Source organism: Phasianus colchicus, chromosome 1 (assembly GCF_987193195.1).
Source record: "Phasianus colchicus chromosome 1, bPhaCol1.hap1.1, whole genome shotgun sequence".
NCBI classification, from domain to species: Eukaryota; Metazoa; Chordata; class Aves; order Galliformes; family Phasianidae; genus Phasianus; species Phasianus colchicus.
The window spans coordinates 147,198,706-147,218,965 of record NC_143436.1 but is presented as its reverse complement, the minus strand read 5'-3'; the positions used below and the strand labels follow the sequence as shown (position 1 = coordinate 147,218,965).

At 37.8% G+C, this 20,260-nt stretch overlaps 1 protein-coding gene and 1 long non-coding RNA gene across 2 annotated transcripts in view; one reads left to right on the top strand and one right to left on the bottom strand.

Moving 5' to 3' along the window:
* Positions 1-1,957: 1,957 nt before the first annotated feature.
* The window catches only part of DZIP1 (DAZ interacting zinc finger protein 1), a 38,353-nt gene continuing 20,050 nt past the window's right edge, over positions 1,958-20,260 (bottom strand). Inside the window, exons 13-22 of the mRNA XM_090143444.1 lie at positions 14,349-14,408; positions 13,299-13,346; positions 11,150-11,295; positions 10,627-10,822; positions 10,113-10,242; positions 9,877-9,921; positions 8,752-8,954; positions 6,515-6,645; positions 3,479-3,650; positions 1,958-2,900 (exon numbers count right to left, since the gene is read on the bottom strand). Coding sequence (XP_089999570.1) covers positions 2,818-2,900; positions 3,479-3,650; positions 6,515-6,645; positions 8,752-8,954; positions 9,877-9,921; positions 10,113-10,242; positions 10,627-10,822; positions 11,150-11,295; positions 13,299-13,346; positions 14,349-14,408 — 1,214 coding nt within the window. The 3' untranslated portion in view covers positions 1,958-2,817. The remainder of the gene's footprint in view (positions 2,901-3,478; positions 3,651-6,514; positions 6,646-8,751; positions 8,955-9,876; positions 9,922-10,112; positions 10,243-10,626; positions 10,823-11,149; positions 11,296-13,298; positions 13,347-14,348; positions 14,409-20,260) is intronic.
* On the top strand, positions 12,104-12,753 carry LOC149920131 (uncharacterized). The gene is made up of 2 exons (XR_016461280.1): positions 12,104-12,314; positions 12,463-12,753. It is a non-coding gene; the product is annotated as an uncharacterized LOC149920131 (long non-coding RNA).

Sequence of the window (20,260 nt, the reverse complement as noted above, 5' to 3'; positions counted from 1 at the left end):
TGTGAGGAGCTGCAGCCGCCATCAGGCCTCCCCTCAGCTCCTGAGCACGCCCAAGGACCTCCTCATGCAACTTGTCCTCCAGACCCTTCTTTGTTGCCCTCCTTTGGGTGCTCTCTAATAGCTTTATGTCCTTCTTACATCGCGGCCCCAAAGCTGCACGCAGTGCTGGAGGTGAGGCCACACAGCACAGAGCAGAGCAGTACAACCCCTCCCCTCACCTGCTGGCAGTGCTGGGCCTGATGCACCCCAGGGTACAGTTGGCCCTTTGGGCTGCCAGGGCACACTGCTGGCTCATGTCTTACTTGCTCAACCAGAACCCCAAGGCCCCTTTCTGCTTGGCTTCACTGCAGCCTTTCATCCTCCATTCTATACAGATACTCAGTGTTGCCCCTCTCCCAGGTGCAGAATCCAGCACCGGTCTTGTGAAACCACTCACGGTTGGTGATTGCTCAGCTCTGTAACTTGTCAAGATCTCTCTGCAAGGCTTCTCTACTCTTGAGGGAGTTAACACCTCCTCCCAAATTAGCGTTGCCCACAAACTTAATATGCCTTGAAGTCCTGCAACCAAGTCATTTACGAAAACATTGGAGAACTGGCCCTAAGATCAAGCCTTTAGGGAACCACACTAGTGACTGCCCGCCAGCCCGATGCTACCTCATGTAGTGCAGCTCTTTGAGCCCAACCCATCAGGTAATTCTTCACCCATCATTTGAAGTATTTGTCTAGCTGCAGACTGAGCATTTTGTCTAGGAGGATACTTTGGAAAACAGTATTGAAAACCTTGCTGAAATACAAAAATATTACATCAACTGACTTCCCTTGGTCAACTATGTGGGCGACCTTGTCATAAAAGGATATTAAATTCATTAAACAGAACTTTCCCCTCCTGAACCCACTGGCTGTGACCAATGACAGCACTGTCTTTTCAGATGTTTTTCAATGGCTACCAGAGTAATCTCCATAAATTTGCCAGGCGCCGAAGTGAGACAAGGTCTTCCTTCTTGCCGTTCTTGAAAAGTGTGACAGCGTTTGCCAGTTTGTAGTCTAAAGAGACCTCTGTACATTTCCAGCTGTTGAAAAAGAATTGAGAGACCTTGCAATGACACCTGCTCTTTGAGCACCCTGAGATAAATCCCATTAGACTCCATAGACCTATATGGCAGGAGCAAATTCCATTCAAGTTCAGGATTGGCCTGGAGTTTGTTATTACCACAGCCACAGTCCTGACCTCAGGGCTCTGGGGATCCCAGAACCCACCATCAGTATCGAAAACAGAGGCAAAGGAGGCATTAAGTCTCTGCTTTGCCAACAACCCTACCTGTGAGGCAACCATCCTTCACCAAGTAACAGAGTAATGTTACCTCTGGTCCTCTGCCATTAATGCATATAAAAAGCCCTTTTGTTTGTCTCGTACAGTGCTGGCCAGATTCAACTCCCATTGAGCTATGGCCCATAAATTTTCTCTCTACAACAGCAAACAACACCTCTGTAGTCCTTCCACATTGCCTGACTTGATTTGCAGTAGCCATACCCTTTCTTTTTCCACCTAATATAGATCTCTGCTCAACCAAGCCAGCCTTGGCTCCAGAGACACTGCAAATGACCAGGTTAAAAAACTCAAGGAAGAACAAGAATGCAAAACCAGGTGGCTTGCACTGGGAATGAAATTCCTGAAGTGCTGTCCAAATAAAGCATAGAGTGCTAAACAGAACCATTTTGGATAATCTTGTTTATAGCAGTTCAAAAATTCAACTCATCCATTTTCTGTGCCTGTCTATAAAGATGTCATGAGTCCTGAGATAACATTTATACAATGATTCAATAAATAAGATCAGAGATTATAAATCTCTGTTTCTAGACTGAGATGCTAAAATTAGGCAGAAACTCAGGTCTGCCATGAGGTTTGAACAGATGACACCTTGGAATCTCACTGCCATGGCTATCTGGGGACAAAGGTGTAAAAACAAACAGTAGATAGTCCAATTTATTAATGGTACAACAATACAGAAAATTTTGTATCTGACACCATCCAAAATACAGTGGAATTACAAAGTCATTCATGGCTCTTTTTATTTTGCCTTATTTTTGAATTTAAGTTAAAACCTCACTGTATCTTTTCAAGAAACACACAACAAATATGGATGTATGCATTCAATTAAAGGTCATTATTTTTCCTTACAACAGATTGAAGTGTTTTTTCCTTTCATTTTCTTTTTTGCTTTTATGTCAACTAAGAGTTAATTCTTATATGTGTGGAAAGGGTAACTTCACAAAATAGGAGGCATTTAGTAATAACTTTTATTTTTGAGGCCTTTTTTTCCCCTTTGGCATTTATTGTAAACTTAATGTTAGAAACTTAACATTTGAATACATGGAAACAGTCTATTTAAAATGCTCACCATTTTCTATAAAGTTTATGATAAAATACAAGAAAATATGCATTTAAAAAATCTTACAAAGTAATACTCTGCTGTAAATTCTGTTCACTGATGAACAGGTTTTCTTCTAAGACCAGGTTTGGTCATTAAAGTAAACATTAGAGGCATGTTCCTCACCTCAGTGAAATCAAGGATTTTCACCACTGACTTCACAAGGAAGAACAATTTTCTCAGTTTCCAAATACTGATGGCCAGCAATGTATATATGAAAATTCTTTGTACAAACTCAGGATTGAAAGACACAAGAGCTCTGTAAACAGTATTCATTGTTGTCACTTGAACAGCATAAGAAATGAGCAGGAAACACTTGATGATTTCAATTACATTTTCAAACTCAACAGAAACCAAAAAGCAGTGCCTCCCATCAGGAATCTAACTATTATGTATCTGAAGAATCACTCCAATCTGTTACGGTGACTAGGCTGCTTTTTAATGTGCTTGTATTATCAGCTTCACGAGGACCTGTAAAAATAACAGCAAAAAAACAAAACAAAAACAGTAATACTATTTTGGAGGCATTTTTAATATACATTTATGTTTCTATAAGAATCATGCTGTGTGAGCAAATATCTCTGGACTTCATGAAGTCCACAACTTCAGCCACTGAGGAAATTATAAATGTTGATAATACGAAGAATCTTTCTGTCATAGAATACAATGCACAGTACAAACACTCAGTGCCAACATTACAGTTTATGTTATTTTTAAAGGGAAAAGTCAGTATGCAGTTTCACAGCCCAGCAGAACACTTGGAGAAGGAGTGAACCTTACAGCTAATTATCATTCTCAAGACCAGCCCATAGCAGGGGGTTGGAACCAGGTGATCTGAAAGGTCCCTTCCAACCCAAACCATTCTATGATTCTATGTGTTTTAAAATGCCATGCTTAAGTTTCTTGACAGCTTATATGTAAGTACCACACGTGTTTTTTCCTGTAATTCAGTATATGGTATTTTACAATGTGTAATATACTATACTTACGTTTTCCTCTAGGTGTGTCAAGCACTTAAGATTTATAACGTAAAAGAATGACTGTATTACCTTCCTGTTTTGGTACAGTCTTCTTTGGAAGACCCCACGCATGTACAACAGATGCAGCATTTGACTCATTTTTCTGAGCTGTTGATGCCTTCTGACCACTATTATCTTTCATCAACAAATAGTCTTCTTCTATAGATGATATATCCCAGTCGTCTTCATCTACTTCTGTGAACTGATGGAGATAAAATGCACATTTTTTTCTCTCCTTCTCATCAAGATCCACTGAGATCAGGTTCTCCAAATAAATAAGTAGGCTTTGAAGAAAAATACACTCAGCCTTTGTGATATCTAGCACCATAATTTTAACTTCCACATATTTCAATAACATATATACATACATTACACACACATATTAAAAGCGTTTTTTCTTCTGGAAAATTGCTATTCCAATGAGATGGAAAATCCTTTAAACATTAGAATGAATACTGCTTACACAGAAACAGAGACACTATGATACCATGCAAGGTAGTAGTTTAGTTTGCTATATAAGCTTTCTGTAGTGACACTAAGAAAATAATGCTTTGATAAAGGCCATTTCAATCTAAAACTCATTTATTTAAAGGGAAAATTAAAGAATAAAATTTAAAAACATGGTGCTCAAAGTTGAAATGTGTATTCCTCCTAAGACTGACTATCAGTATGTACAAGTATGATTACTTTTAATTAAATGATGGATTTGCATATCGAGTTCACAAAATGACTGTCAAATCAAACAGATAAAAAAGGGCATGGACTTGCTGCCTTTGGGTTATTTCATCGGCCTGAGAACTAAATATCTTCATCCACCTTTTGAAAGAAGAGCTACAGCATTTCCCTATTTGCCAGTCAGTGGTGGTTAATGGAATCTAGCCATTATTACAGAGCTCAGCCACAGTACGATAAGATCATTTCTCACAGAGTTAAAACCTGATTTCACTACAGTCTCTGAATATTACAATAAAATACAGAAAGTGCTTCCGCTGCACAGAAGAAAGGTTCCAATATTATCAGGAAACAACCTAAGTTACGTGCATACTGGAGAGAAATCCACAAATATGAACACGTAGTGTGTTCTGAAAGAAGAAACTGGAGTAATGCTGGCTTTTTTGCAACATAATTCAATTTTTTACATTCATAACTGTTGCAAACAGCTTTTCAGAAGCTGACAGATCTGTGTGCTGTGCTGTATTATTAACATACCAGGATTCAACGTTTTGCTATTTCAAATTATCTGCATTTGGAGGGTGTGGCAGTGAGAAAGTCAGAGTCACATATACTCAAAAAAGCGTTTCCTCCTTCGCTCAGTCTTAGCTGACTTTAAAGTGCAAAATAAAGAGAAAACTATCAATTTCAAACACAGTTCAGTATCGATCAAGTGTAAAATAAATGGTCTCAGTCAAAATTACTAGGCAATTTTTTTTTTTTTTTTAACTCAAAGACTCCCATCAACAAATCCCGTAACCCATACAGTATGTGGTAAACTCAGATAATGCTTGTACATCTTCAGATAAGCACAAAGTCCCTAAGATGTTCCTGAAGGATGTTCTGTAAAACATGGCCTTTGTAAGACATGTCAGTGGATGTATTAGAGAGCTATTATAGTATGATGGGTATTGAGAATGACCATTAGCAGCTATTACTACGTAAGCCACCTTATGCTAATTAAAAAAACAGATCTTGAGAGAAATCATCTTATTGATGGCATTTTGCACATATACTTTTAGGCACCTTTGAGAGTCCTAAGTAAAATGTAGAAAATTACCTTGAACTTGCCTACATTTAAACGTGGAAATATTAACCTGAAGATACACACATTCCTATATAATTAGCAAAGAATACAAAGTGGGTGTGTGCTTTTGTAAAGATTCCAGAAACAAAGTAGCAATCCTTGCCCTGGGTTCATAAACTCATTTCTAACTCATTATGTCCATACCACAACATGCCACTGTATATTCTGTTTATTTTAAATGAATTACAGCAAAATTATCTTTGCCGAACGTAGATTTTAAGGCTTACTTTGCCACAGCTTTTTGCTCATGAAGCCCAAGTTTCTTACTGCAGTGGCCAAACACTTACAGATCCTTATTAAACATAACATCCCCTAAACGTTACTGTGCCCGTTTTATTGTATCATATCATCCGGCTTTGCAGAGAATTTGAAAATAACATTAGACCCAAAATTGCATTTTAATTGCCATGTCTGATTTGATAATTTTGACTTTGGTATGATGTGCAGCTCTCATACAGTCAATGGACAAGTTAGGTGTCAGCAGTGGCAACTGACAGCACCCTACCATTACAGCTACCATTAATACCATCACCCCTTTCTATAAACTGGAATGAAGTGTCACTATCTCTGCGATGAGTGAAAAATTTCATACCTAATTGTTAGTCAGGAAGCCCTAAGGTGTCAGTTTTGTCATGGATAACTGGATTTTCAGTAATTATTATTTGTTTATTAACAACTAACATACATGTATGTATTTTCTTGAATGATAGAACTAGTATCTGGTCATCTGCTTCAATAACCTACTGCATCTGAAACTGCAATATCTGCTGCTGACTTCTGATTTGGAGCAACTTTTGTTCTTACTAAAAAATGTTCAAGTAAAGATCAATGTGCACCAAAGTGACTTGCTGATTATAAAACCTGATAGTGAGGGGAAGACTGGGGCTTTACTGAGGGATAAAGAACAAGTTATGTTAGAATTCTGCTTGCGAATGCCCATACTCAGTGAACCAGTATTGAAGTCTAAGAAAAGTATATGATTATTAACTAGAAAATAGATATAGAAAAACAAAATACCATACTTAAAAGTATAACCTGTACTCTCATTAAAATGCTATTCAACGTTCCCTATTAGATAGAGCTCTAGAATTAAAAATACTTTAAGGTATTAGATTACTCAAAAAGACTCCTTAGCTGTACCTCCAAAAACATCTTTGAGAATTAAGATCTTCATCAATACAGGTTTAGCATGAAATAAATGTAACAGATCTTGCTCAATTACTTAATATTCAGTTCAATTACTTAATAATGATTATTAAAATTAATACCTTGGGTTCTTGCACCTCTTCTTTCTTAATAAATGCTTGTGCAACATCTATCCCTCCAGCTGGCCTGCTCTTATTTCCGTGGTTAGAAAGGCTCTTTCCAACTTGTTCAGTCAGTTTTTGAATAACAGTTCCTACAAGTTCATAAAAAAACATTACACTGGCAATTCTGATTCAAAAGGCAGGCATGACAACTGTTCTTGAGGTTTTACTGTAAATCTCCTGAAAATCTCTTACAAAGTATAAAGCCTGAGAAAGACTGTTTTGGAAAAAAATCACAGAATCATCATAGAATCACAAGGTTGGAAAGGACCTACAAGATCATCTAGTCCAACCTTCTGCCTATTACCATTACTATCCACTAAGCTACTAAACCATATCTCACAGCACCTCATCCAGACACCTCTTGAACACCATCAGGGACGGTGACTCCACCACTCCATTCCAGTGCCTGGCTGGTCTTTGAGAGTTTTTCCTTATGCCTAATCTAAATCTCCCCTGGTGCAACTTGCGGCCATTTCCTTGGGTCCTGTTTGTTGCCTGGGAGAAGAGGCCAAATCCCCACCTCATCACAACCTCCCTGCAGGAGTAGAGTAGAGTGTGATGAGTCTCCTCTGAGCCTCCTCCTCTTCTCCAGACTAAACAATCCCAGCTCCCTCAGCCTCTCCTCATAAGACTTGTGCTCCAGACCCCTCACCAGTTTCGTTGCCCTTCTCTGGACATGCTCCAGAGCCTCAATGTCTTTCTTGCAGTGAGGGGCCCAAAACTGAACACAGTACTCGAGGTGCGGCTTCACCAGTGCTGAGTACAGGGGGATGATCACCTCCCTGCTCCTGCTGGCCACACTATTTCTAATGCAGGCCAGGATGGCATTGGCCCTCTTGGCCACCTGGGCACACTGTTCATGTTCATGCTCATGTTCAGCTGAGCATCAATCAATACCCCCATGTCCCCTTCTTCTTCACAGTCATCTAGCCACTCAGCCCCAAGCCTATTGTGCTGCATGAGGTTACTGTGGCCATTGTGCCATTAGCAAAGGATAATTACTGAGGGTACACTCAATCCCTCATCTAGGTCATCAATAAGGATTTTAAACAAGATAGGCCCCAGTACCGACCCCTGGGGGACACCACTTGTAACAGGTCACCAACTGGACCTGACTCCATTAACCATTACCCATTAGGCACAGCCCTCTAGCCAAAGTAGTTCCTTACCCAAAGGGTATACCTGTCCAGGCCACAGTCAGACTGTTTCCCCAGGAGAATACTGTGAGAGATCATGTCAAAGGCTTTGCTGAAGTCTAGGTAGACTACATCAACAGACTTTCCCTTGTCTACCAGTCTGGTCATACAGTCACAGAAGGAGATTAGGTTGGACAAGCACAACCCGTGCTGGCTGGGCCTGATGCCATGGATGGCACCACACACATGCCATGTGATCTCAGCCAAGATGACTTGCTCCATAACTTTCCCTGGTACTGAGGTCAGGCTAACAGACCTGTAGTTCCCTGGATCCTTCTTACAGCCCTTCTTGTAGATGGAAGTCACATTGGCAAGCCTCCAATCCTCTGGGACTTCTCCAGACAACCAGGAATGCTGATATATGGTGGAAAGCAGCTTGGCAATAACCTCTACCAGCTCCCTCAGAACCCTAGGACAAAGTCCGTCTGGTCCCATGGACTTTTGACAGTCTAGATGGAAGAGGAGCTCTCTAACTGTCCCTACCTGAATCACTGGGGGTGTATTCTGCATTCCATCCCAGACTTCCAATCAGGGCGTAAAGTGCCCTGAGGATAACTGACCTGCCTATTAAAGGCAGATGTAAAGTAAGCATTGAGAACCTCAGTCTCTTCCTTATCCACAGTGGTCATGTTCCCTGCTGCATTAAGTAAAGGATGGAAATTCTCCTTGGTTCTTCTCTTACTGTTAATATATTTGTAAAAGGATTTAATTATTCTCTGTTACTGCAGTGACCAATCTGAGTTCAAGCTGGGAGTCTCAGGAAAGCACAGACTGTATCTTTCTCTGCATGCATTCACCTAACTTGATATTCATTTGATTTTATTTGACATCTGTAAGCACTACAGTAACATAAATATATTACCAAAAGAATAAATTGCATACAAACACACACACATAAGATAGATACTCTGCATTTGTTATTTTCCAACACAGAAATATTACCATTAAAAAAATCATGCACAGCTGTTACAACATACATATATGAAAGAAGGAAAATACCTTTTGAGGCTTTGACAGGTGTTCCTGTTTCTTCAGTTTCACTTTCCTCTGTCCCATCCAGATCACTTTTGTCAGAAGCCATGTGAAAAGCACCGACTTTGCTGCTTGATGTTTTTGACTGCTTTTGCAACGATTCTCGTGATATGTGCAACTGTTTGACATCATCTTCATCTGCTTCTTCCTCTGAACTGAATGGTGGAGTTCTAAACAAAAACACACAAACCTGAAGACTTGCTGGGTTTCAGTGACTTCACTGACATATACATCTTTAAGATTTGTTGTATTTTCCTTTACAGTAACACAAGCATTCTCAGTATGTGGAAGAAAAACAGGAACTCCCATAAATTACAGCTATCCATAAAACCACTCAAAAAGAAATTCTGCTGCTAAGTAAACTCAAGAGGTTATTATAATATATCTCTTATATTGTGAGATCTAAGAGATCTCTTATCTCTTAGATGTGATTATTTCCGCCTATGTAACTACCTTTACAAAACCAACACACCAACATATAAAAACTCTTGCCAAGCAAACAACAATAGGCTTTCCTGTGAGAGCAAGGTCCAGGGCCATGGAATTTGCACCACAGAAGTTCTGTTATGTATTCTGTATGATGAAAATAATTTAGGAATTTTCCATAACAGTTAAGTTAATCAAGTTAGAATAACTGTTGAGTTGGTAATTAGACGTTAACATCCAGATCCAACCTACTTCTGTCTTGATGAGTTTAGCAGTGCATGACTAATATCACCCAGAAAACAAAAATTACAGTGCAGAAAATTACATAATAACATGCTTGAGGAGACCTGGAATATTGTGCTTAATTCTGGTTATAATAATAAAAAATATCAACAAGCTGAAAAGATAAGGTTGAAGTCTTTAAATGCTTCTAGGAGGCTAGGAATTTATTGATTTTTGATTTGATTGTCTCTCTCTGGTTCCCAATAAGGGAAACATCTGCTGAATTGAGAACATGCTGTCATTCAGAGACTATAACAACAGATTCGGATCAGGGGGAGAGGGAGAGTCCAGAAGAGTGTTTGTCATTTGAACTTCATAATAGGTCTTACGTTGCAAGCACCAATAATGTTTTCTTAAAAATACAACGGGAAAAGAAAAACATACGTGATACTAGATGTCCTTCTGGAAGCTTCGCTTCCAATGAGCTTCCTGCATCCAAAAATAATGAAATAAATCATGTCAGTGCTGATAGCCAACCAGTTAAAGTTTATATAGGGGAAAAAAAAAATTACTTTCTTAATTCTTACAATATACTAGCATGAAACGCATTAGTTCAAAAAAAAATCACACCCACAGGGGATTTCTACCTGAGGTATGAGGACTGAGAGTAGCACTCTTACTTTGGTGTAGATGTGTTCTCAGCGATGGCTGCTCTTTGTTCAGCTGGGCGGACAGCTGTCAAAGACCGTTTTACTGGTTTTTGTGGTATGGTAGATGAGGAAATTCCCAATTGATTGAACTTCTGTTTACCTACAAGTGAAGTTTTCTATCTCATTATTAGAAGCAATGCTCGGCATCTTTAACATCACCATATAATTTCTTTCAAAAATTAAAGATTATGCAGATTATGAATTTATAGGATTTTTTTTTTCTTTTTTCTTCAAAACAGTTCAGTTTTCATGCATCTTTTCCAATACAAGAGGTAATTTTTCTTCAATTAAACACATCACCAACAGCACTTGGAAGGAAAAAGCCTAGTTGGCCTTAACTACACAGAATAGTTAAATGAAAAATTCAGAAAGCAGCTACACACAAGCATTTCTAGACAAAACATATCTAGATTTTGTTTCTGGATAAAATATTATGTATCTTAGCAGCAAAACTTAATTAAACTGAAAAACACATAAATTTAACCTTCAGAAGGAATGTAAGGACTGGAAACAGTTCTGTTAGACAATGTTGATCTCTCTACAACCCTAAAGCTGACTTGGCGTTCAAGATACTCTCGAATTCGTTGAATGTCAGGCTCTTGCTTCAGTTTGTGCTCTCTAGCAGATTCAATGGCATGCAGGATTTTATTTAAGCGATCATTCGGGATACCACGGACACCCTAGAGAAACAAATTGCATTGTAAACACAAGGGCTATTGTTTCTTGAATTTATTACCCTAGAATTACAAACGGTCTTTAAACTTCAAATATTAAAAAGCTCGTAGAAAAATCATATAAGCTGAAAGGACTGCTAACAGGTGTGGTCATATTGTCCACAGCTGTAATTTGCTGGAAATTCCCTCAGGTTAATGAATTACACTGATTTATAACGGTTGGAAATTTAGCTCTGAATTTTCTAGGTTGAGGGTTGTGGCATAGAAATGAGAGAATAATAAAGAAATGAGTCAAATGTTATCCGTCTTTTAAAGAACACAAAATAATCTTACTGCTTTGATTCCCAAGGATTCCAGTTTTTCCTCCAGGGCTTGCTCCAAAACAACTCTTAATTCTTTAGTTAAAGAAGGATCAGTCTTCAAAGCATTTATTAAATGTTGGTTACTTCTACCTGTTTTAAGATCGTCTTTCTCAATTTCTAAAATAAGAATGAAAAAAATGCATTTAAAAGGAATCTCAATCTGCACTACACAAGACAGTTGAAAACAGCATTGAGGCATGCAATTTATATAAGCACCATAGACATACAAGTCCACTTTTTGTCTACAAGAGTGTAGTCTTTTAAAAATCCGGTCAGCTCACTTGGAAACAAACTCAGCATCAAGCACTCACCATCAAAACCGCCTTATTTTTTCTTGTTGTAAAATTGCCGTAAAGATGCATGCTTGAATATTTAACCATAAAGATCTTTACTTTCAGAACTGTTCTTTGGAACTTCTGATAAAGACTGTCTTCTGATAATTAAGTCCTCTAAAATTGCTATTTCAAATGAAAGCAAGACTCTAGTAGCAATTAGAATGGGAATACGACAAACCTGTTCAGAGGAAGAGAATCAAGCAACAGTGTTGTCTCATGAAAAACACCTACTGAGTTCTTTGGAAAGTCCTAACACTTTCAAAAGTCTTGGTAAAAACAAAGGCACAGTATGAGGCAAATTGTTTCACAGAATACACGACTGATACTACTTATCTTTAAAACTCTTTCAAATACAAAGTTCAGCGTCATATTTTCTACTACAGGTCAATGACACCATCATACATACTAAAGCAGACAAAGAACTTTCTACCTCTTTCCCTTATTTTAAGTGTCAGTAAAAACATGAACTCTTACACAAGATAAAAAGAATCATAATACAGATTCTTAACCTAAATTAAAGACTGACATTTAAGTTAAGTCAGAGTATTAAAAGGTCATACAGGAGAGTAAAGAAGCAAAACACACCCACCTAGAACCTGCCTGTGAAGTGTCTCTGCCAAGAGGGAAATTCTACCGTGTGCTACTTAGACACCAAGTGAAGCAATAATCAGTGGTTCCACAGTACCTGCTCCTGACTGGCAGCAGTCAGCACAGACTGCAAAGCATACACAGAGGCATACACAGCATCACAGGAAAGCATGCTGTAAACTGAACTCCCAACTTCCCTCTCCAAAATAAAAGGTAAATCTTGGGCAGGAGCTTCTCTCTTTCCAATATGCTTTACAGAGCTCTAGAATCATGTGCCAGCCCAAAGACAAAGATATAACTGAAGGAATAAAGCCACACCATGACTTTCAAATGGTTTTCGTTTGTTTGTTTTTTCCAAAAGAAATGTGCCACTTTTCCTTCTACATAGAAAACTGTCCATTTAGTTCTCATCCAGAAGAAGAACTGAAAAAGCTTCGACATACACAAAGAATATCTAGCTTATTCTAGGATGCTTTCACTGGACCCAGGAAAGAAAGAAATAAAGACCGAAAGATTCCAACTACCATGCTATGAGATCCGTACTGAAGAAGGCAATATCTGGCTACAATTTTATCTGGCCTTGGGAACTTCGTGGACAACTCATTCCCCAACAGACATGGGATTTAAAGTGATGTGGCTGGAGAATCAAGTCCTAGAAGAGGTAAACTACTGGTCAGAGCTGAAAGGTAGAACTACTAGACTGTCCCCATTCTGGAAAAGGGGCAATGAACAGTATGAAGTTCTCCCAGAAAGCCTGATGTGAGTCATCGTACATTTTAAGTGCATGGCTCCAAAGAGCTTAACAAAAATCCTGTCCTTTTCTGATGTTAATCCCCACAATAACAAAGGTCTATCTAAAATCATTTTTTATTCACAATTACTTCTCACTAATATGGGTAACAGGACTATCCAGTATTATCCTAATTAATGACAATATTACTTCTAATTAATTAAAAACAAAAGCTTTTTGTCAGGAGCCAACTATTTAAGGAACTGTTTCCTTACTCATTTTTGTTTTAAAAAAAAGAACAAACCAAAAAAGCATTAGATTGGACAGCTTTGAAGACAAGGGATCTCGAGCGTGGTCCACTGCCTCAGCTTCTACATAATCCTGTGAAACAATCTGCCAAGTCAAGAATTTTCACACTCTCCCTTATAAATGGCTGTCATTGCAAACAGAAAAAATCTAGGTCTAACCTTTCAGACTGCATTCTTTCTTTCTTTCTTTCGTACTGTAGGCCATGCCTGTAGGCACAGAAGACGACAATCGATCAAAAGAGATGATGGCAAGCAAGAGAAATAGCAGAAAGAATGGCAAAAATGTAAGCAGTCCTTATTTCAGACTGGAACGGAGTCATTGGGTTTTCCCTGGGGAAACCTCTCACTTAACCACAGATGTATTCAAATGACATTTTTGTTTTCAAAAAGAGCATTATTCCTACAACATTTAAATTCACTGACTATAAAGTTCAAAACTGAGTTTTATTCTATTATTTATTTATTTACACACAGCACAGATTATCATGCTTGGTAGTCACTTGGATTTTCATCTAAAATACTGCTAGCTCCCTCCAGCAGAACACCATGCAAAAACGAACCAACGCTTCTTGATCTGACACTGTAAATGTAGCCTTGCCCAAGTTTTCCTCAAATGAAGCAGATGACCAGCTGCCAAGTTGGCACTGGCAGCTATCAACATATGGCAAGTCACCAACACTGAATACAACCCTGGCTGAAGTTGTGGCTGTGCAGAGGTAGGCATAACTTAGATTACTCGCAAAAAGTATCTTTGGTCCATGTATGAAAGTTGGCAGTTTCAGCTTCCACCACAAACTTCCTTCCACTATCTGAACTATTTACATGCTTATGACAAGTATGTAAAAGAAGTGAGCATACATTGCAATAGCATCAACACCATCAGATTATACCAAAGAATTTCCTAGTGAGGGGGCTACTCCTCATCAATCATTTTTGTTCTGCTTATCTCAACTGCCTTTATACATATGGAATACGCCTGCTTTAAGGAATTAAGATTTCCACAAAAACATATTGAACTTGGATAAGGAAAACATAATATTTACAAGCACCAATGGCAAAAAGGAAATTGACATGTACAAGGAATGTTCCCACCCAAACCAGATAAGCATACTCAAGCACAATGAAAAATACTGTACACATAAAATAATATTCACATTTTTATTTTCAAGAAAAACATGCCACTACATTTTGTTCTGAACCAACCATTACCTTTTTCCTCTTCTGAAAGCTCCTCTATGGGTTCCAGCATATGTACCAAGGGGGCCTGCTCTAATAACGAGGAAGAACAGGAACACCAGACAAACAGGACAGAAGAAGGTCAAGGTCCAGAGAGGGACAGTAAGGCAAAAAAACACACTGATGTCAATTTTCCTGATTGCTTACAAACTGCTTATTAATCACAAACCCAAAGCAATACGACTCTTCAAAGTCATAAATACTGCCTTGATAGGAAATATTTGTAGAGGAGACCCTAATACAGTGGTTACTTTGAGAATGATTCAATTGCCTAAGCTTGCTGTCCAGTATCACCTCAGATACATCAGCTTTAAGCCACCTGCACGGGTGGCTAATAGGTTTTCTAGAGTTCTGTGACCTGTCTTCTTGGAATGGTAGCCAGGTGGAATGGTTTTAGGCATATCCAAAGACAAAGCCACCTGAGAGTGAATAAATGTATATTCTCATCCATCATTTTCATTTAAAAATGCATTCTTTAAGTATTGCTTATGTGCATTTTGTGTCTTAGTAGTTTACAAAAGGCAGGTGAAATGGATGGATGTAGAAACCCTCTAAAAATATGTTAAAAAAAAGTCTGATAACTCATTAATCTAGAGAATTAGTAAGCAGTGAATCCATATGCGCAAGACACAACATTTTTCTATACAGAGATGTAAATCGTAGAATATTTTAAAATAAATTTTGTTGGAAATTTATTATCACCTGCTTTAAAGAAATCTTCAAGCATCTTCTGCTGGAAAAAGGCTTCCTAAAAACACTGAAGTTATTATTCCATAGGCTGTCAAGAACTGCTTTTACACAAGTGAAGTCAGAGAACAGTTTATTTACAATTCTATAGACTTCATATTTAAAAGATGGATGAAAATGCTTTAACGTAAATTAATAAAAAAGTAAGTTTTTAGAAATATTAATATTTACCTTTCACGAATAAAGAAATTGCAATAAAAACTAAAACTTGAGTTTCTTCTAGGTTTATCACAAAAACAGAGAAATGTGCAAGCAATACTTTCTGCATTCAGCTACTGGCAGTACAAGAGAAGATGCGCTGGCCAGTATTTTGGGTCAGCATACATTTGCCTCAGCTTTCACAGGAATCCTCTGGCACTGTAAGTGGTTGCCATGCTGTACTGGCAGAAAGGGAAGAAGTGACATTACTGCAGAGACGTCTGTTCCTCAGCACTTCCTGTATGATAGGGTCCAAGTATTAATGCTCTGGGATGGGTTATCACAGTGAATTGAGCACTTGGAGCTAAATGTCCTATTTCCAATGTTCCTCATCTGAACTGGGACTAAAGAGTGTGCTGTAATCCCTCCTTGTACGACAGCTGCTCTCTCCATGCTTTCTGTACTTGCAGTTATGTTCTTGGAAGAGCCTCTCAAGGTCACAAGACTTGAGATTTTCTCCAATACAATTAGAAGTATAAAAGAAGTTCTAAAAATTTTTCTTACATCCATCATAAGATGCTAAAAAGATGCTCATGTCAGCATCCTTTAGGGAAACAGTTAAAAGTAAAACTCAGAGATAGAGTGACAAATAGGCTTTCAGTCTTTTAGTCTCTCAGTCTTTTAGTCTCTAAGGCTTCAAATTTAACAACAGCCAGAACAGTACTGGGCATTCCAATATGATCCTCCAAATTACTTAACTCCCAAAGCTGTTCTTGATGCACTGCTGCCCTATACCAACCTGCATCCAAAGCAGTGACTCCATTTGGGATGACAGAGTCTGAAGCACAGATGAGTGACACTGGTGCAATTTAATTCTATTGCATGGCATAGGACCCAGCATTTTTATTGGCTGGACCTACTACACAGACAGTTGCTACATAATTGGATTTAATCTACAGTCATTTCACCTACACTTTACTTCGATGCAATCTACTTAAAGGTGATGATTCATCTCACCATAAGCCCTTGCTGACTAACTTAATTTTGAAGAAAAAGCCCATTTTCCAGAATTCAGAATTGAAAGTAATCTGGAAAGATGATGCATGTGGATCTTCCTCAGTATACTAGAAACAGAAGTTAAAACCAGTAAAATAAGAAATGGAAAAGCAAAACCAAACAAGCATCACCACTGTGGAAAATATGTGAATAATGTGTGCTGCATGACGACAGCAGACCAAATCCTAACACATGGAATGCAATATTTGGAAACTTCAACTTCTTCAGTGTAAGTGGGCCTTTCTTTCACTTGTACTGTACACATATTCTGTGTGATATTTACCAAACATCATCTTGAGAAAAAGCAGCTTCATTCACCACTCCTGCAGCTTACAGAAAGACAGGTGTAGAGATGACTCCCTAAGGAACTGCACTCCTGAAGTTTACCAGAGACTTTCCATCTTCTAGCAGTCTGATCAGACCTCTTAGCTCTTAGCTAACGAGCAGCACCTAACCATTATTGCCTATTGTTAGCAATCGCTTAAGTGCCAGGGTACTGGTAGAACTGGAGATTATATCAGTCTTGCAGTTCAGATGTAACCTCAATTATACTTTGTTCACTGACACCATTTGAACCCTGACTCTCAAATCCACCCCTTTCTCAATTATAAAATAGATAAATATCAACTTCATACTTAAACCTATTCAGGCAGGCTCTGCTGCTGCTACGTAGCTTAACTGTTCCATCTCAACTCAACTGTAACCCTGTTTTGCTGATCAACATCTGCCTAAGCCTAATTCTAACCCAAGCCCAGTGACCCCTGTAAACTCTTTGCTCAGCAAAAACCAGGTGTTTCTGGGTGAATTCAGCCTTTTGCAGACCCTACTGTAATTTTTTTTTTTTTTTTTTCTCCTTCTGGCCTTAACCACTGCAACTCCAAACCTAATTCTATTTGGTACTCTCTAGCAGTCCCACACCTGATCCTAACTAAATGGCTCACATTGATGTTGTTGCTAAATTCTCCACCTAGCCTATAGAGCAAGTTCTAGGCATGTCTTCACCACTTGTCAGCAGTCAACATCAGCCCTAAACATAACCCTAGTTTTATCACCAGGTTCAGACTTGAGCCAAACTAAACGGTAGCTGCCAACACCAGTCTTACTGCAAACTGGTTGTAGTCATATATCACTGACTTGCTGGCCTGAACCCAGCCATATTAATACTAATTATCATTAGGCCAGCAACCTTAAGATGACCTCCACAATGAGAGTGTTTTTCTGTATCTTTCAGACTACATCTTCTGCCAGCTGATATGTGTGGAGAGATAACTGAGTCTGGAATACTTTGATTAATCATTAAATTTCTGTTTTAAGTAATACTTGATGACAATTTCCATACAGGAAGAATAGGAAAATGTATTTAACAATAGTGAAGAATTCAGCCTGCTTGTCTTTCCAGCATATCATATACGACTGGTGTGTTTTTATCTAGGAAAAAAAAACCAAGAAAATCCTCACAATATTCTAATAGTGCTAGTGGATAAACCAGACTCTTGGTCAGTACTTGAAGTAGAAATCCTGTCTATTTTCTCTGAAATATAAAATGTTAAAGTACTTTTAACTTGAACAGAAGTGTACAATTGTCTATAGGGAAGTAAGGCCCACAGTAAGCACTTTGTGCTTGCAAATAAAAACCAAGGATAAAGTATGCCTCTTTACTGTAAATTGCTGCACTTCTTAAAGATGTAAGAAACGTGAGCCATGGTTACAGTCATTGTTTACTCCTTGAATTTTCTTATTTACACTCAAATTTTGCATCCTAAGAGCTTAGTCTCCGATTCCTGTCTCTTTGACTGTTGTTTTTGAATAATATATTTTCCTCATAATTAATCAATGGGCGGTCATTTACTGCACATAAGCAGCATAAATATAAATTTCAAACTAGTACTCTTAAATATGATACATTTCAGTCACTTACCTGAAGCCTCTAAGGTAGGAGTATAGTCATCTCAGACTCCTACAGTCAAAGAAGAGACACAGAGCAATTCAGCTTCAAAGAGCAATTCAGATCTTAGTTCAGCTGAACCAAACTCTGAAGGTGTCCCTTTTCTTTCCCCTGGTAACTGCCTAGGAAGACTACTTTGACTAATTTTTCCTGAGTTGCTTCAGTTATGTCAAGACTGAATCAAAGGTTTTAAAGACAGTAGCTAAAAAGCAAAAGATTAATTAGATTGTCCATTAATTCCACCCAGTATTATTGGCCTAACAAAGATTAAATATTGAACAACTATCAAGATTTCAAGAGCTATCTAGAAGCCAAAGTCCATTTAAAAAGCGATAAATTCTAATTTATCTGTTGCCTTTTCATAAGATAGAAGTCATCTTTGGAAAGACTTCAATTATATCTGCACAAACCTACAGCTGCCTCAAGAACCTGAACAGGAATGGTCTGTTGGGATGGCATTACTAGCTCTTCAAGAAATCTACATCATCATCACAAAAGCACCCAGCTAACACAGTTATTCCACCTCACACTTAGGATGCCTCATTTGTAATTTGAGTATCTTTCAACAGTACAGATTTGAAACATGCAGAAGTAATCTTGAACTGGAAAAGGTTCCAAGCAACTTTGAAAAGTGTCCTTAAGCTGTAAAAGAGCTCTCTCCCACATTAATTTTCTCTCAAACAAGAAAGAAGAAAGACAAGAAAGATATTCTGACTGCAGGTAATTGTTTGGTAGGAAAGCTTCAGTTCTTCTGATTACAGAGATGATGTACACTAAATAAACTTGTATACAGATGTTACCAGAAGCATTTTCTTTTCCATAAGGCATGAAATGTGGCCATGATATCTTAATTCCGTATGTAATTCAATGTCTTGAAGAGTCCTGAAAGTTTTGGGAAAAGTCACTACAATTTCTGCTAACCTCTTTATCCAGAAATTAGGTAGGGTAAATTTAAAAATATCCAGAAGGGAAGAAAGGGGACAGACAGAGAGACCTGCAGAGATAAATAAAATAATAATCAGCATAAGAATCGGAAGGACATGCCTTATTTGAGGTTTCATAGTAAAGTGATTGTGAATCTTTTTTTTTTTTTTAATAACAATGGCAGGAACAGACTTTTTTTTTTTAATCTTGAGAAGTTTCATAAGATGTCAAAAGCTCAATATCTAGAGCAGCAAGAAATCAGGAAAGGTAACTGAATAAGCTAATTTAAACTGTCAGAGCACAGAAAATAGTGTTCATAGAATTGTTTTCTCTCAGTCAAAATGAAAGTGAATGCACTAAAAAAAGCAATGACTGACAAGCATTGTCAAATACATAAGCCCTTAAGAGCAAAATTATTGATGAAACTCAGTTCTTAAATTCAGCCAAAGTACTTGCTGTGAGATTTCTCAGCTAAAACCAGCACTGTTGTGTTGGTGGAATGAAAGCTGCTTTGAATGAAAACATGAACAGACTATTTAAAATACTACTATTAATACTCTGCTATATGGCATTACTTTTCTCCACCCAATTAAATTAGGTACAGTTTAACTTAAAAAGCTTCTAGCAGTGAACAGTTGTTTAGTGTAAGTTAGTCAGAAATATCTGTCTCATTCAAATAACTTTACTTAATAAAACAAAAATCCCTTTTTCCCTAGCTTATTAATTATTACAAGTATTTTGACATCACAGTTCATTTTCTATCAGCTTTTCACTCTTGATCAAATTATGTAACACTTTTGTTGCATTGTGCCCATTCTCTTCTCCATAAATCTTTTCAGAAGTTTCTGAATTTGTTGAAAAAGTAAAATTATGTACATTTTTCTTAGACAAACCACCTTTCTTCTCTAACAGGTTTTAAAAATAAAAGCAATTGTAATAATAAATTTGTATTTATGTCAATAATTCAAATAAATAATAAATGACTGTTTTTAAGGTTTAAGCATTTTACTTGCTCAAAGTTCATTATTCATATTACTTTATTACTTGAATTGCAAGTAAGAATTTAACACAGACT